The 17,314-nt window shown below is 44.9% G+C and overlaps 1 protein-coding gene across 5 annotated transcripts in view; it reads left to right on the forward strand.

Moving 5' to 3' along the window:
• The window catches only part of RAPGEF4 (Rap guanine nucleotide exchange factor 4), a 320,536-nt gene that overhangs the window by 227,750 nt on the left and 75,472 nt on the right, over positions 1–17,314 (forward strand). For 3 of the 5 annotated variants that reach the window (XM_004267312.4, XM_049712252.1, XM_004267314.4), the window contains 4 exons: positions 5,548–5,601; positions 5,913–6,019; positions 10,056–10,177; positions 11,748–11,931. In XM_004267312.4, the coding sequence (XP_004267360.1) occupies positions 5,548–5,601; positions 5,913–6,019; positions 10,056–10,177; positions 11,748–11,931 (467 nt within the window). The remainder of the gene's footprint in view (positions 1–5,547; positions 5,602–5,912; positions 6,020–10,055; positions 10,178–11,747; positions 11,932–17,314) is intronic. The other 2 variants (XM_004267313.4, XM_049712253.1) reach the window with 1 other exon arrangement.

The raw sequence follows: 17,314 nt of genomic DNA on the forward strand, positions 1-17,314 counted from the left end.
AAGGAATATTTTCCCTTACTGTTTCTCCTTTTCAGTAGTAATATAAGCATAATAAAAAGCAGTAGAATGCGTCCCGTCTCCAGAAGCAAACAAGAACCAATTACGGTCACTCCTGAGGGAAGTCTTCAGGGGAGAAAGCCAAGAAAAGCAGAGAAAGCTGAATACCTCTGCCTTTATCTGTCCTCTCTGCCTAGCTTTTTAGGATCACATCTTCACAGCCCAATTCGGATTCTTTCATGCCCAGGTAGGGAGGAAGAATTTGTGTCCTCAGTGCATGGTTGATGTGTTGAAAGGTATGACATGTAATCAGAGAGGGGGTCTGTTTCTTCTAGGGCTCATTTGTGATATGCGTTTTCTGGCTATAGATCAAGACATAGGGCAGCCCTAGGAACCAAGCCCAGGAGGCATTAATGAAGGCCCACTCTATGCTACGCACTGTCCAACTTCCTTACCTGTAGCCCACCAGGAAGTGTGGCTGGGGAGATACGGAATAGGAGAGGCTGAGAGGGCTGGGGTTGAACATGGAGCAGCCCTGTGCCCACTCTGTGGTCACAGCAACCACCCTCTGTGGAGAGTCCTGGGCTGTTTGTCCTCTGAGCAGTATTTTGCCCTCCCTGTGCTCTGCTGTGCATCACAAGGAAGCCGACCTCCGCAGGGCCTTGGTTTTGCCTTTAGGGTTGGTTTTCTTGCTTTGATCCATCTTCTCACCAATATCAGTCACCAAGCTCCTTCTTTCCCTCTTCTGTTTAATCATTTATAAAATGCAATTCTTTTCCTTATTCTCTGGTTTATGGTTGGAGAGGGATGGGATGCGGAAGGGTCTCCAGCTCCCCTCAGCAGTGGGAGGGTGGCAGCATCTCCAGCAGCGGCTGGACCTCTAGGACCAGGAGGCCCTCCGGGGTTCCAGCTCCCACCAGGACACCTGGCTCCGGCTCTGGCAATGCCTCCTCCTTCCTCTGTCCCCCCACCTGAGGGCTTCCTGCTTGGCTAGAATCCAGGTTACCTCCTCATCACCTCTTTGGCTTCTCAGCTCTTGCACCACCTGTAAAGCTAGTTTCCAGCATTAAATTCCCTCCATGGGAAATACTGAGTGCTTTCCATTTTCCCGCTTGGACTTCAACTTCTGCCTACCTTTCTGGTATATTTGTCCCAGCCCTGGAAGGACAGTCCCTCAATGCCAAAGGTTTTATTGTCACAAAGTTGCTTTTTTTTTTTTTTTTTTTTTTTTTTGCGGTACATGGGCCTCTCACTGTTGTGGCCTCTCCCGTTGCGGAGCACAGGCTCTGGATGCACAGGCTCAGCGGCCATGGCTCACGGGCCCAGCCGCTCCGCGGCATGTGGGATCCTCCCAGACTGGGGCACGAACCCGCGTCCCCTGCATCAGCAGGTGGACTCCCAACCACTGCGCCACCAGGGAAGCCCCAGAAAGTTGCTTTTTAAAAAGTTAAGTCAGACCAAGCATGATGCATGGTGCTAACGTGTCATCTCCGTAGGATGTCATGAACATTTATTGCTGGAAACTCATAAGATCAACTCTGGTACCTGGTAACTGAGAAGGGCTTAGATGCATTTTTCTCAATGAACTTTAATTAAATGGATTGTTAACTCTTCCACAGTGTGAGCCATGATATCTGTAGGAGAAAAGAGCAGGTGCGATGGGTCACTGTTCCTGCAGCGTAGACACTGGAATAAGACTGACCTGGATTCACTTCCCAGCTCTTCCAGCCATTAGCTGTGTGAGCTCAAGTCCCTGTGTGTTGCTGGCCTTAGTTTTCTCCATAAAATATGAGAGTAATAATAAAATAAGGTAACACATGTAAAAGGCCTGACACAGGAAGTCCTTGGTCTTGCTTTTAGGGCTGATTTTCTTGTTTGGACTCTCACTAATCACCCCATCCTGCTTCTTTCCCTCTCCTATTGAGGGAATGAAATTTATAAAATGAAATTCCTCTCCTCATTTCACTAAAGCTCAGCTAAAGTGAAATTCTCAAAGATAAAAACTTTACTTGAAAGCCAAGGGAAACCAAAAAGGAAATAAATAAGCAGATACAAAAGCAATAAAGTCATACTCCCTATGGAAGGGGCCCCTGAACAGGCATTGGCAGTGACTTTGTGTCCCAGGGACCCGGCCTACCTGTCACAGCCCTCTGCCTCACAGCGCATGGCTTCTAGGCACCAACGTAGCTCTTACATCATAGAAGCTTGCCTAACTGAATAGGGATGGAGTCCCTTTCAAAGACAAGTGTTAATTCCCCTCCCCCCCAAGTAAAACTTTCCCTGCTTTCACCCTGTGTGTGTTCCTTGGAGGTTTTATTTAAATAAAGGGACTGTCCCCGTCTCAAAGCATCTATTCATTATATTGCCTCCAAACCTAAAATCTCTGAGCCAGGGAAGGTTCTGAGAATGCTGCCTTTCAACAGATTAAACAGCCTCTTGGTCCTGGGATTATCTCGCTAAAAGGCAACCTGTGTACGTTTTGCTCCTTTAGAAGTTGCAAATCAAAGGAACTGGTTGAAGTCTGATGCTTCCCCTGCTTTGGTAGTAGTTTCCTTTCAGGGCTCCAAGGAAGCAAAAAGGGAACTGTCCAACCAAATTGACTACCTAGGGACCACTTGTTAGCATTTTGCTTAAATATAGTCATTTTTGTAGAAACAAATAAACAGATGCAAATCTTCAAATAATGTTTCATCACGCCTACCAAAGAGTAAACATTCATCAGTTATCCTCAAGCACGGGCATCTTCTTGACCTCTGGCTCAGCCAGCCTCTCAAAGACTACTGCAAAGGGAAACAGATGTGTTTTTTTCCATAGGAAAGAAAAGGTTACCTCAGAAGCTTATCCTACATTCATCTGCTCTAGACCACATATACCTACACTTCCTTCTTCTAAGACAGGAAGAAGAAATGGGTTTCTGCTGTTATTTTCAAGAATAGCCAGAGGCTTCTACAATTTGGATGCATAACCAGGCACAGTCCTAGACTTATAAACCAACCTGCGTGATGTAAAGAGACAAGGTGCATGAGTACTGGGAACTCACAACCTGGAAATAATCAACTGTTTTGACTGCACACATTTCCAGCGCCCTGGTGCAGGCTGGCCTCCCCCCTTTTGAACATGATTCCAGGTGATTTGGCATCACGGAATTCTCTGTCTTTTTTGAGGAGGTGGTACAGGGAGTCTGTGAGCTCATGGTCCCTTTCCCATGAAAGGTCTGCCATAAGAGAGCGTGGGCTACTTCAGGACAGAGTCGGTCTCTGTTTAAAGCTGCCATTGAATTTGACCAGATTGACATTCCTTGGTCTATGCTAGTTGTAAACAGAATGCTGCTCAAATATTATAATATTGCTTGACATTTGTGCTCTAGTGATTTCGAGAGGAAGAAAAGGTCTAGATGCCAGCAAGGTGATGACAATGTTTCAGTTCAGTGCGATTTCATTCTAAATTAATCTGTGTCTCATCTATGCTGTTCTTAAAACTTAGGATTCTTTTCCCTTTTTTCCTTAATTCTATTATAATATTAAAAGCAGCAACCCATCTGAAACTTACTGTTAATAAAAAGGAAGGTATAGGGCTTCCCTGGTGGCGCAGTGGTTGAGAGTCCGCCTGCCGATGCAGGGGACACGGGTTCGTGCCCCGGTCTGGGAAGATCCCACATGCTGCGGAGCAGCTGGGCCCGTGAGCCATGGCCGCTGAGCCTGCGCGTCCGGAGCCTGTGCTCCACGGCGGGAGAGGCCACAGCAGTGAGAGGCCCACATACTGCAAAAAAAAAAAAAAAAAAAGAAGAAGGCATATGTTTATACATGTATATTCATATTTAGGTACCTAAAGTATTTAAAATTAATATTGACTTTTCATTTTCCCTATTGATTATATATTAAGACAAAGGAAAAACCTACCAATTTATTTTCAATGCAATAGCTTCTATTTGCAAAAAGTATGGGTTTTTAGTATAAAGTATAGTAATCTCTGTGTTAGTTTTCTGTGACTGCTGTAACCAATTGTGTAAGCCACAAGCTTAAAGAAACACAAATGAATAACCTTACAGTGCTGTAGTTTAGAAGTCTGAAGTTGGTCTCACTGGGCTCTAATCAAGGTATCAGCAGGCCCGTTCCTTCTGAAGGCTCCAGGGGGAAATCATGTATTGTTCCGCCTTTTCCATCTTCCAGAGGCTGCCCTCACTCCTTAGCTCTTGGCTTCCTCCACCATCAAAGCCAGCAAAATCGGGCTGAGTCCTACTCCCACTGTTAGCTCTCTGGTTCCAACTCTTCTGCCTCCCTCTTCCGTCTTTTAAGGACCGTACAATTACAGTTACATTGGAGCCACCTAGAAACATCAGAATAATCTGCTTATTTTGATCCTTAACTAAATCACATCTGCAGAGTCCCTTTTACCATGTAATCTAACATATTCATGGGTTCTGGGGATAAGGACATGGACATCTTTGAGGGCCATTATTCTGCCCACCACAATCTAACAGGTAAATGTACTACTTACCTTCTGGAAGTGGCATAAACAGCGTTGTGTTGATGGTTCTATCACCACCTTTGACAGAATGTATCTTTGCCATTACCAGATATTTCAGAAAAATAGAGTGAAGGGGTTTCAGTAGGACTAGGGGACTCAGCTGTGTAGCTGTGTAGCAAGTCATTTCCCTGGGATTCCAATTCAGCACCTTCATCTGAAGAATGTGGATAGCGCTAGGGGCTTTATCTAGATCCTAGAGCTGTTCTGATAGTTGCAGAATCCTGAAAACTTCATATACCACTTTGCAGATGAAAGAGATGGTACACTAGCTGCCCCGGTGCGTTCCAGGAACTTGAGTATGTAAAACCACAAAGAAGCATCATTTAAAAATTAAAACTCTGGGCTTCCCTGGTGGCGCAGTGGTTGAGAGTCCGCCTGCCGATGCAGGGGACATGGGTTCGTGCCCCGGTCCGTGAAGATCCCACATGCCGCGGAGCGGCTGGGCCCCTGAGCCATGGCAGCTGAGCCTGCGCGTCCAGAGCCTGTGCTCCGCAGCGGGAGAGGCCACAACAGTGAGAGGCCCGCGTACCGCCAAAAAAAAAAAAAAAAAAATTAAAACTTTCTAACAATACAAATTGCAGGAAGAGAATCTTAACTACATGAGAGAGGATGAAGTCGCTCATTTCCATTCTAAATCGGTCCTTTATCCCTATCCCCTGAGATAGGTCATTTTAATCTGTATTCATGTTTATCTTTTGTTTTGTCCTCTGCCCTGATGTTTGTTATGCTGTGGGTAGATATTGATTCCCTTCTCATTAAGCCTGCAAACATCTAATCATTCCTATCTGTTTGGTTGTTTTCATTTTTAATAATTTACGTTTAAATTTTGGCAAATCGAATGGTCTTAATTTTGCCCTTTGAATGCCTGTGCATTCAAGTTCTTTAGGCAGATTTTCTCTCTTGCTTTTTTAATCCTATTTTGAGTTTTATAAAAATGGATGTTTCTTGTTATTCCCTGACCCATAATTTTCTTCAGTGAGCTTTTTGTTTAATTTTCTTTTGCTTTAACATTTTATTTTTCAGACACCTCTCATTGAACCTCACGTTCCTCTTCGTCCTGCTAACACCATTACCAAGGTAATGGGATGTAGGTGGGTTGATGAGCCAGCAGAGCTAGCTTCTTAAGTAACTACTGGAAGTGGTCCATATGTCAGAGCATCACATCAAGAAACTGTGGATACAGTTTCTAGAAACAGTATATATCGGTGTGTCGCAGTTCTCAGTGTAAAGCAGTGACATGTCACACGAGTGAACAATGCAAATGTACAAGTGGATTGTATTTTTCAAGTAAAAGTCAGATTGGAAAGTGATTTAGTGATGCATCTGGTTTGTTTTCCATCTATAAATTCTCCTTTCTCTTCCCCTCCTCCCATCTGATTAAAATTCAGGTTCCTTCAGAGAAGATCCTCAGGGCTGGAAAAATATTGCGAAATGCCATTCTCTCTCGAGCACCTCACATGATAAGAGATAGAAAATACCACCTAAAGACATACAGGTATGTGCAATAATTCTAAAGGCTATGGCCCCCTCAGATTAGTGATTAGTGAAGTTAGAACAAACTTGTGTTTCCCTGTTTTCCATCCATGGGCAGCATGTTTTATAATCCTCCAGGTTCTGGAAGTTAAGCTTGTCTTGGATCCCCACTTAACTCTAATTAGCCCTCATATTCCCAGGAGTTACTCCTAAACTAATTTGCTTAGACATTGCTTTAACTGTGATGAACATAGAAAACTTTTGTAATTCTGTTTGCTGAAGTGTATTTTAGGAAAACTACTAGATTTAGATGAGACTCAACTAACATTTACTAAGTGTTCATTTGTACTTGAAGCCCTGTACCAGGCCACTTTATATATATATATATTATCTCATTTCATCCTCATCACAACCTGCGAGGTAGGTGTGTGGCCATTTTTCAGATGATAAAACTGAGGCTCAGAAGAGATTAAATAGTTTTCCTTGACCAAGTCACAAATCTAGTGAATGGCAGTGCCAGGATTTAAACCAAGGTTGGTTTATTTGCAAGTTTCATTCATTCATTCTGTCATTCATTCATTCCACACATTTATTAAGCACCTTCTGGGCACCAGGCATTATTGTGTTCCAAACCCTAAGGATACAGGAGTGAAAGAAATATAAAATGCCCTTTACATAATTTACTTTCTAATGTAGGATTTCATTCTAGTATGCATATAATAAGATATGCAACTCTGTTTCACCTCTGTAATCATATAGAATAAAGACCCATTCTAGCTGCCACTGGAGTTAAGAAATGATAAAGACAGGGGCTGTATGATTTAGTCGACCTTCTGGAATGACTGAACCATGGTGGGTAAATGAAGGATTCATGTCTAATCTTTAACTTTTGATTTTATCAACTCAGCAGCGGTTTAGGAACTAGAACGTCCCGTCTATGGCACAAAAGCCTTCACTCCCTCTCCCTGCGCCCACGGTTCAGACTCACAGCCCTCTTTCAGCAGTCAGTCGGACTCTCTCATTTAGCCTTGTTTAGACATGACCTCAGAACCCATCAGACTTAGCATGAGTCAAAACCCATTTGACTCACATGAACCAAATTCATAAGACACAGTGAAAAGCTAGAATACAAATTTTAAAGTTACCACAAAGGATACATATATATATCTTTCTAGTGACCGTCAACCATGATAGTACCTGTAAAATTATACCTGGTTTACCCTAGAGCAAACCTTCCAGTACATGTACCTCAAATCCAGTCTCTTTCCCAAGGACAGAGATGGAAACACGTTGCAAATGCTTTCTCTTTGGATCACTTTTTCGGCACTCCCTGCAAACTAACACTCTTCTGCTTGCATTTGTCATGAATATGCTTATAAGACCAAAACTGGCAGCTTGTTACATTTAGATTGGCCTCTTCTTGATAGAATTCTGGAAATGAGATGGGATTTGAGAAACACTTTAATCAGTAGCGTGCTCCTCTTAGGGCATGTTCCCTCTCTTAAGACCGATTGCTCCCCTTGCCCTTTTAATGGGGATATTTACCAGCTACCATTTTGGTTGATTACATTTGGAAGCCTTTTTCTTCAACTCTGGAAGTTCATTCTTTTTTTGGCATCTGTAGTTCCTACACACTGTTACAGTTTTGAGGGAAGTAAAGGTTAAACTCATGTGTCCATGTCCTCAGAGAGAGTTCAAACACTTTAACTCATTAAGTAGATCTCAGACATCTCATACAGCTAAAGGACCTTTTTCTTTTTAAATTTATATTCCCTTAGTTTAAGATGTGATTATGCTTTCCCAAGTGTTGACTTGCATTAGGGAAATTCCATTAAAGATGTCATCTTTGGTGACAAATAACGGGAGCTACAAGTCAGAAACCATAATCTCTTTCTTGCACCATAGCCCTAAGATTTTAACCCCCTGAAATATAGCTGTTACGTCTATTCCGCACCCTATGACACAAATTAATGATCTGTTGATAGTGACCCATGGACGCAACCGGAAGCCAGGGGCATGATTTCTTTTTCCTGCAGGACATTTTGAGTGCCTGGTCCCAGATCTTGTTTCCAGTCCCATCCTCTCCCTCCCTCCTGTTTTCACCTGCCGCCACTTCTACCGTTACTGCAGTGCAAAGGGATTGAAGTCTCCCCAGACGCAGCCTCACCCCCGGTGATCACCACACTAGAGATCAGCTGTCGATTTAAAAATAGCTAAAGATCATTAATAGAGAGGAAACCCGGTGATTCCACCAGCCACAAGTGGCACAGCTGTGTGTCTTTGTTCTGTGTTCTGACTGCAAGACTCTCACACCCTGTCCCAGGGCCGAGAGGCTCTGGGATCGTCTCAACACCATATGCTCTTTTTAGTAAAAGTAATCATTGAATTAAAAGCCACATGAAATTGATTTTTTTTATACTTTTACATGACTTTTCCCATTAATAAATTCTCAAATTAGATGAGGAACATGACACATCATACGTTTGGTTCACAATGAATAGTAACTAGGTGCCTCTTTGCCTATTGAAGCTCTAAAGTGTAGGTATGGACTGTAATCAGAGCAGTCCTAGAAATCTAACAGCTTTCTCAGGACATCCTCCTTGTGGTGTATTCTTGGGTCAGACCCGAATCAGGACATCCCAGGAGTTCTGATAGATTTCAGAGTTCCTGGAGTCTTAGAACTGGACGTGGCCTTTGAAGCCATCTTTTCCTCCTCTTTTCTTTTACGCATGAAAAAACTGAGAACCAGAGATTTGAAACGATATGGCCAGAGTCACACAGCTAATAAGTAGTAGACCTGGTGCTGGATCTCATGACTTCTCCCAGGCTAGGCTCTTCCTAAAGTGCACCGGCACTGGGAATCTCCTCCAGTTCACACTAGAGAGGAGCTCCCTGGGCTGGAACCAGCCTTAGTGCCCCAGAGATGGTGGCATCCTCAGCACAGGGGGGGAGGTCACCAGTGACTCAGACCCAGCTGCAGGCAGCCAGCTGCTCTGAAACTCCCTGCTTATTCCCGTCCCTTGGGATTCCTCCCCCGGACTTCAAGATCCCATTTCCTCCGTTGAACAGTCATGCCACGAACACCCCTCTCCCCACTGAAGGTTTCCTAATACGTGTGTATAGTTATGTGTTTCCGAACTAACACACGTAGTTTGCCCATCCTGACCAGCTTACCACAGAGGGTCATCATAGGGATGAACGCGTGCCTGTACAGAAAGGATCTGGAGCTCTTCGGGTGACAGGCTCTGTCGAAGTGCAGATGCTCATTGCATCACACTTTTTTCAGAGATTTGCATCGCTAATTGCTTGTTTCTCCCAGCACCCCTCTGAGGAAGCTCAGTAGTATTACTTGAAAACAGAAAGCGCTATATAATTTTGCATTTACACATAGCCTTTCACGGAGCACCTCCTAGGGCCTCACAAACCTTAACTCACTCCTCAAAAGGCTCTGGTGGGGCTTCCCTGGTGGCGCAGCGGTTGAGAGTCCGCCTGCTGATGCAGGGGACGCGGGTTCGTGCCCCGGTCCGGGAGGATCCCACATGCCGTGGAGCGGCTGGGCCCGTGGGCCATGGCCGCTGAGCCTGTGCATCCGGAGCCTGAGCTCCGCAACGGGAGAGGCCACAACAGTGAGAGGCCCGCATACCGCAAAAAAAAAAAAAAAAAAAGGCTCCGGTGAAGGAAGTCAGAATTATGCTTTGCCTTCATTTGACACTGAGATTTTTCTGGGACCGGCTCAAGAGTTTCTGGCCCTGGGATTCTCTTGCCAGGTCACGCTCCCCGTCTAGCTGCCCTTTAGTCTCCCCTGGGGCTGCTGCCTGTAATGCTCTTTGGTTTAGCCAGCCTTGCCTAGAAGGTTCTCTCGTGAGTTGAGTGGTTTTATTGGTTTGTACAAAAGTTTGAGAACCTGAGGCCACATCACGCAGTGCTTTGTTTGCCATGAGACCTCTTAGGGTGGAAGAGCGTGGAGCCCCGTGGGAGGGTCTCCTCTCAGAAGCCATCTCCCGTCCTTCATCTGCAAGGGGGTGACTTCCCCTCCTTTGTGTCCTCCCGCTCCTCAGACAATGCTGCGTGGGGACCGAGCTGGTGGACTGGATGCTGCAGCAGACTCCATGTGTTCACTCCCGAATGCAAGCTGTTGGCATGTGGCAAGTCCTGGTAGAAGACGGTGTTCTCAACCACGGTAAGATGAGCCACGGTCCCTGGAAAACCCTCAAGAAATGCTAGGAAGTGCGCTTCCCTAGGTAGGTTGTGGCTGAACTCCCACATGGGCCAGAAAGAATTACGATCCCTTTAGGGACCCGCAGAGCTAGCATCTTCATTCAGCAGTACAGATGCAGCAAGTGGATGCCGTTGATTGCGGTGTTCCACCATTGTACCTTCCTAACTTGGGAGAGCGGATGAAGGGAAAATGAAATTGAAAGCCGAGTGCATCAGTTCCAATTATGTTTATTAGTTTGCATTCACGTTCATCAATAGCATGGTTATACTCTGAGCATTGCATAGCAGTCCTGATGCAGGGGCCGACGGAAGAGCAACAGAGTGTGTGGCTGGGCTGATAACATGAAAGAGAGTACTGAATTCAGAAGCTGAGTGTTCTGGGAGAGCCAGTTTTTTTGTACCCACACGTAATATCAGGAGTGTGCTCTGTGGCGTAGCCCCTGATAGCCACAGGGGCTCTCGCTGAGCAGAGTAGCTATTCAGGACTGGAGTGGAACTGTGATTGAACTCCTCATGCCATTTGTTTAAAGATCACTTCTCCAAACTGACAAACTATTAAAATCATTCCTTTAATTTTTAAATACCTGGGAATCTAATGATGCTCTTGCCAGTGTTTTCACAGACTTTACTGTGTATACAGATCACCTGGAACTCTTGTTAAAATGCGGATTCTGATTCAGCAGGGCCGGGATGGGTCCAGAGAGTCTGCATTTCCCAAAGCTCCCAGATGACGCTGATGCTGCAGTTCCAGGGATCATATTTTGAGCAGCAAGGATTCTCCCACTCCTCCTTATCTTTGGATAGGGTTGATGCTCCCTCCTGAAAAGGGGCTTAAGAGCTTTAAGACACAGAGATGAGGGATTCTAAGCCAAGTTTATGACTTTGTCCTACTGAGATCTAAATCTTCTTGTTTAAAGGGAACAAGAGAAAAAAAAAAACTCTTTAAAACTTGAACTGGAAGGAAATTACCATAATATCCTAGGGGTATATGACCTAGATGCTTGGTCTTGTCAGCTTTGTTCAGACAATTTAATTTTTTAACTGCAGACAGACGTGTTTATAAGCAGTACACATAGAAAGAAAAACATCAATTCTGATCCTGACGAAGTCGGGTTTTCTGTTTTTTGCTAAGTCTGTACTTTGAAACAAACAAACAAACATCATAGAGCATGATCTGGTAGTTGGTTATTTTCCTGTTTAGGACGTATATCCCACATGCTAGAAAATGTCACCAAGGCAATTCTTGCTGGTCAGAGTGCTCATCTCAGGAAAGCTGGCAGGTTCTCATACGAGAGTTCCAGGGCAGCTCAGGAGATGGGCGGGTCAGAGAGGGCTGTGAGGTGCATGACTGCAGCCCGGAGGTCGCATCCTACAGCTGCACCCGCCTGGGTGAGGCTGAGGGAGATGGGTGAGGAGTCTCACCACTTTGCTGCTACTTGGCTCTCTTGCCCGACACCGTCCATCCGTTTCTGGTAAACGGGCCCGTGAGGCAGAGGTGCAGCAGCTGACGCTTGCCTCCGTGTTTCCCCTAGTGGACCAGGAGCATCATTTCCAAGATAAATATTTATTTTATCGATTTCTGGATGATGAGCATGAGGATGCCCCTCTGCCTACAGAGGAGGAGAAAAAGGAGTGTGACGAGGAGCTGCAAGACACCATGCTGCTGCTGTCGCAGATGGGCCCGGACGCCCACATGAGGATGATCCTCCGCAAACCGTGAGTGAGACCGTGCGGCTCCCCCTGCTGGTCACCCGTGCAAAGGTGCACACCTGGGCGGAGGAAAGCAAGGCTGACTTCAAAAGACGTGGCCGGGCTTCCCTGGCGGCGCAGTGGTTGAGAGTCCGCCTGCTGATGCAGGGGACGTGGGTTCGTGCCCCGGTCCAGGAAGATCCCACATGCCGCGGAGCGGCTGGGCCTGTGAGCCATGGCCGCTGAGCCTGCATGTCTGGAGTCTGTGCTCTGCAACGGGAGAGGCCACAGCAGTGAGAGGCCCGCGTACCACAAAAAAAAAGATGTGGCCTTCCTTCCCCCAGGGCCAAAGGAGAGATGCTGAAGGAGTGACAGATATGTCTGCCTCTTGTGTTTGAGCCAGATAGTTCCACTTCCCTGTTGCATGAGTTAAAGCTAGAGAGATTTTTCGCAGTTGGCTCGGGGTGTCAAAACTGGGTACACGTATTAAATGACCTTTGGTCCATGACAAACAAACTGCTCTGCTTCTGTGCCAGACTGTGGAAGCCCCTTTCTTCCTGATGCAATAGGACAGAGGTCGTCAGAACCATTAGACCTCATACCTGTGCTTGTATGCCTCCTTTCATTCATTCAGCACATACTTTCACCCCATGCGGAGGCTTCTGCTCCTTAGCTTAAAGACACATTCTTTTTTTATTTTTTTTTAATTGAAGTATAGTTGATTTACAATATTGTGTTAGTTCCTGGTGTACAACGAAGTGATTCAGTTTTATATTTTTTTCAGATTATTTTCCACTGTAGGTTATTGTGAGATATTGAATATAGTTCCCTATGCTATACAGTAAATCCTTGTTGTTTATCTGTTTTATGTATAGTGGTTTGTATCTATTAATCCCATAGTCCTAATTTATCCTCCCCCCTCCCTTTCCCCTTTGGTAACCATAAGTTTGTTTTCTATGTCTGTGAGTCTTTCTGTTTTATATATAGATTCACTTGTATTACTTTTTAGATTCCACATATAAATGATACCATATAATATTTGTCTTTCTCTGAGTTACTTCACTTAGTATGATATACTCTAGGTCCATCCATGTTGCGGCAAATGGCATTATTTCATTCTTTTTTATACCTAAGTGATATTCCATTGTGTGTGTGTGTGTGTATATATATATTTATACCACATCTTCTTTATCCATTTATCTGTTGATGGACATTTAGGTTGTTTCCATGTCTTGGCTATTGGGAATAGCGCTGCTATGAACACAGGGCTGGATGTATCTTTTCGAATTAGAGTTTTTATCTTAAGGGCGCATTCTTAAGAGAGCACCACTGCTCCATTAAACTCTTCAAGGCCTCCAATCAGCCAGTGAGGTGTTCCCTCCCTTCCAGCTCAGTGGAAACCCACCTGACCACCAGCTAAAGTTGAGGACTCCGATGAGTTTTATCTGATCAATCCAGAAAGAGTATATTGAGCCCCTCATCTGTTCAGAGCACTCAGCTAATTGCCACAGGGCATATGAAGAAGGGTATATGCCTCAGTCCCAACCTCAGGGAGACCTTTTCAATGAGGGGTGACTTGGCCCCTGGATCTGAAACCACTGCACACAGAACTTATGTTTTTCTGCTGGCAACGAAATCCCTCTCCACCCGGCAACCGGTGCGCGCCAGCTGTGGGTGTCGACCCCGAGTCACTGGCTTGGCCGACCTCCATTCGTCAGCGGGGCTCGACAAGAGCCTTATACTTTGCCTGTCTCGCATGTCCCCTGGGCGCTTCCAAGAGCGAGGTGTCCCTCAGACCAGCTTCCCGGCGTGGGCCCCGCACACCAACTCACAGCAGCCTCTCACCGCACCCTCCTTCCCTTTCCCCAGGATTCCCCCCTTTCCCTTGCCCTTACTCCATGCTGCAAAAAGGCTCTTCAGCATAGCTCATTTTTTGGTCACACCGTGACCCCTTTGTCACAACTTCCTCTCGGGTCTCAATGTCCTGCGCCGTGTGTTTCAGAGGCCTTCCCTCCACCCAGTTAGCGTCGTCATCCTTAACTCAAGAGCCATGGTTTTTAGCTCCTTTAACCTCAAAACGCTTTCTTCAAACAAAACTGTTGCTGGAAAATCCAAACTATCAAACAGAAAACCCAGAGCTTCACTGACCTTCATGCGTCGTAGTCAAGAAAACTGCCCAGGAATTTATGTTTTCTCTGCCCTGAAGGACCACAGGGGTTGGGGAGCGACGGGAGAATCCCCAGGCCTTGGGGAACTCCGATGAAGGCCCCCCACTCTAAACCGTGTCCTCCTTCCTGTCAGACTGCTTCCCCTCTCTCTTCCCCACACCCCCGTGTCTTATTGTCCTTCGTTTACCTCATCATTTGCTGGCTTCATCCCTTCTTGCTCTTCTTGCTGCCATCTTCATTCAAGCCCACATCACACAGTGGTTCTGAATCAGATGGGGACAGCCCCTAGGGGCATCAGGAAATGTGGGATGCTGAACACACACCAGTACCTAGAACCCTCCAAAACAAGCTGCCCTGAAAAGAATGCCCCTGTTGAGAAACATTATTGGAAACTGCGAGTTTCTTAAAGGCAAAGACATAGCTCATTTTACTTCATTCATTCATTCATTTAGTCATTTAACCAATATTTATTGAACATCTATTTTGTCCTAGATACTATGTTAGTTGCAAAGGCTGCAGCATTGAACTAGAGGGTTGCACCTCCTTCCTGGAGCTTTCTGTCTGGGACGGAAGACAGACCGTAAACAACTAGTTATGCAAGTAATCATTTAATCACCACTGCACTACATGCTACGAAGGAAAATGTAGTGGATGTTGATAGAATGTAATATGGAAAGGGAAATTGAACTTGTTGTGGAAATTAGAAAAGGCCGTATCCCTAGCTCTGTGCATTACACCAAGCTGACCGTCAGTAAACCTTTGCTTAGTGAATGAATGAATAAATGAACATTTAGCCCCAGCTCTGATGTTCCCTCAGCTCTCCCTTGCTTCAAGGGAGACAGAAATGCCATTCAATTCACAAACATTTTTGAGCATCTACCAAAGATGTTTTTAAAAAGTAGCAAAATGGTTCATGCCTTTGGAGAGTTGCTAATCCAATGGGATAGGCACTCCCAAATTAGATTCAGATGCAACAAACATATATTGAGTGCTGGTTGTGTGCAAAGCACCACGCAAGGGATATTTGTGCTAATTGTTTGATTCACCCTCACAAGAGCCTAAGAGCTGGGTTCATGAGTTACCCTTAGAAATAGGAGCCTGTACTTGTGCTTCTCTTTTCTTCCATACACCATTGAATCGCATGATCCTTGGCAGCCCAAAGATTCTTCAGAGAAAATTACATTCCAAAGTTTGGACTTTTTTAACCTATCACTGGCTGCTAAAGTACAGGTTTCACCCGTATCCCAAGGTACATCATTTTGGGCGCCCTTGGGATCTTCCCATCTTTTCAGGTTTTAAGAAACCTCAAATGTTGGAACTGGGCTGGTAGTTCTTTTGACTTGGTACTCTTAGATTTCCTTTCTATTGGAATGACAGCCCCTAAGAAATGGAAAAGTGAAAAAGAAGGAATCTAATTCTATGAGACAGACTTTCAAACTATACACACACACACACACACACACACACACACACACACACACAAAAACACCATTTTTTTGATCTGATAATAACCTTTGGAGCTTCTACTTTACTTAAGTGGAAAGAAAATAAGCTGAGATTATCAAGAATTGATGGTATCACTGCTGTCCTTGAAGAAAGCGGCCGAGCACTTTGCTCCTGGGAACGTGAGGGCATGTTCACAGGTTCTGTAAATGTTGACTTTTTACTGCCCAAACTGCCAAGTCATTAAGAAATATGGAGGCGTGAGATGCATTGGTTCCATATTGACCGGGGCAAGACCCCCCAGTATAGAAACTCAGCACAGCTGCATTTTATAATAGTCACCACTACCAGAGAGGTTGCAGAACTCTGATAATTACTGAGAAAGAAATAACACAATATTCTTTGATGAGAAGATTACTTTGAGAATTTGATTGTATAATGAAGATGTTGCTTTGAAAGGTACTTCCTATTGTTCTGAATCTGAGACTCACTAGCAAAAAAAAAGTGTCACTTGTTTTGACAGGCTACTTAGAAAAATTCTCTGTTTATTACATTAACTGCAGCATTTTAACTGTCAGACTATGAAAGAATGTTCTGCAGTTTAAAAAACAGAATAGAGCTTCAGGGGAAATTTTTTGGCACACTCTTGTTGCTATTGGTATTGAAAAAAAAACATACATTCTGAATGCGAAATTAGCTTTTTATGTGGTGGCAGGCAGAGTGGCTCACAATGCCCATCCTGGTTTTACAGGTGCAGACCTGGATGGCATTTGGGGGCAAGTGCTATAGAACAGTGGCAGTTTGATGGTGCTGTTGCTGCAGCTTCCAGACAGGGCCATCAAACCTAAAATGAGCTCTTGGAGCTTATTGTTTTGATTTTGCTTTGTTTAAAAGTCTAAAAACAAGAGGTTACCCTACAGCAAATAGATACAGTGGAGACCCTTACCAGCAGAAACATGGACTCTGGCTACCTTTGAGCAGGTACTTTGGAGAGGGGCCATGGGCAAAGAGATGTTGAATGAGCAGGTAAGCAGGATGTTATGAACTTGAGGCCATCTGGATAAAAAGAGACTTCAAGGGGACAGAGAAGGCCCTTGCCATACAAGCCTCCCAACTTCTCCTTCCAAGTAAAGTGAGACCTAGTGCTGCACTGTTTAGAATGATCTATCAGAAACCAGCCTAAAGGCGGGAGGGAAATGAAGGAGATGCCATTTCCCAAATCTAATTCTAGGTCTGTCTGCAATTTTGAAATTCCCTAAAAGCCTAGAAGCTTAAGACAGTTGGGCCTGAGCAGAAGGGGGGGAAAAATGAAATTAAAAAAATATATGTATATAAACACATAAGAGAATTGTTGGTAGGTTATGGAGTCTTCCAAATGGGTCAGAAACTCATAAGCTTGAGTTCATTTATTTCATGTGATCAAGTAATATTTTCTAACATATCCTATGGGGCATAAGATTGAAAGGAAACAATTTAAGATAATCAAGTGATATGAGAAAATACCAGAAGGGGGAAGGAGGGTTGTTTATCAGGCAATTGGCTACATTAAGACAGCCTCCACCCTCTGTTCCACACACTTGCTCTAGAGGGCACTTGAGAGGCTATGTGTTTTCGTTAGCAGAACCGGCTCTTTTTTTTTTTTTTTTTTTTTTTTTTTTTTGCGGTACGCGGGCCTCTCGCTGTTGTGGCCTCTCCTGTTGCAGAGCACAGGCTCCGGACGCGCAGGCTCAGTGGCCATGGCTCACGGGCCCAGCCGCTCCACGGCATGTGGGCTCTTCCCGGACAGGGGCACGAACGCA

The sequence above is a fragment of the Orcinus orca genome, chromosome 7 (genome assembly GCF_937001465.1).
Source record: "Orcinus orca chromosome 7, mOrcOrc1.1, whole genome shotgun sequence".
NCBI classification, from domain to species: domain Eukaryota; kingdom Metazoa; phylum Chordata; class Mammalia; order Artiodactyla; family Delphinidae; genus Orcinus; species Orcinus orca.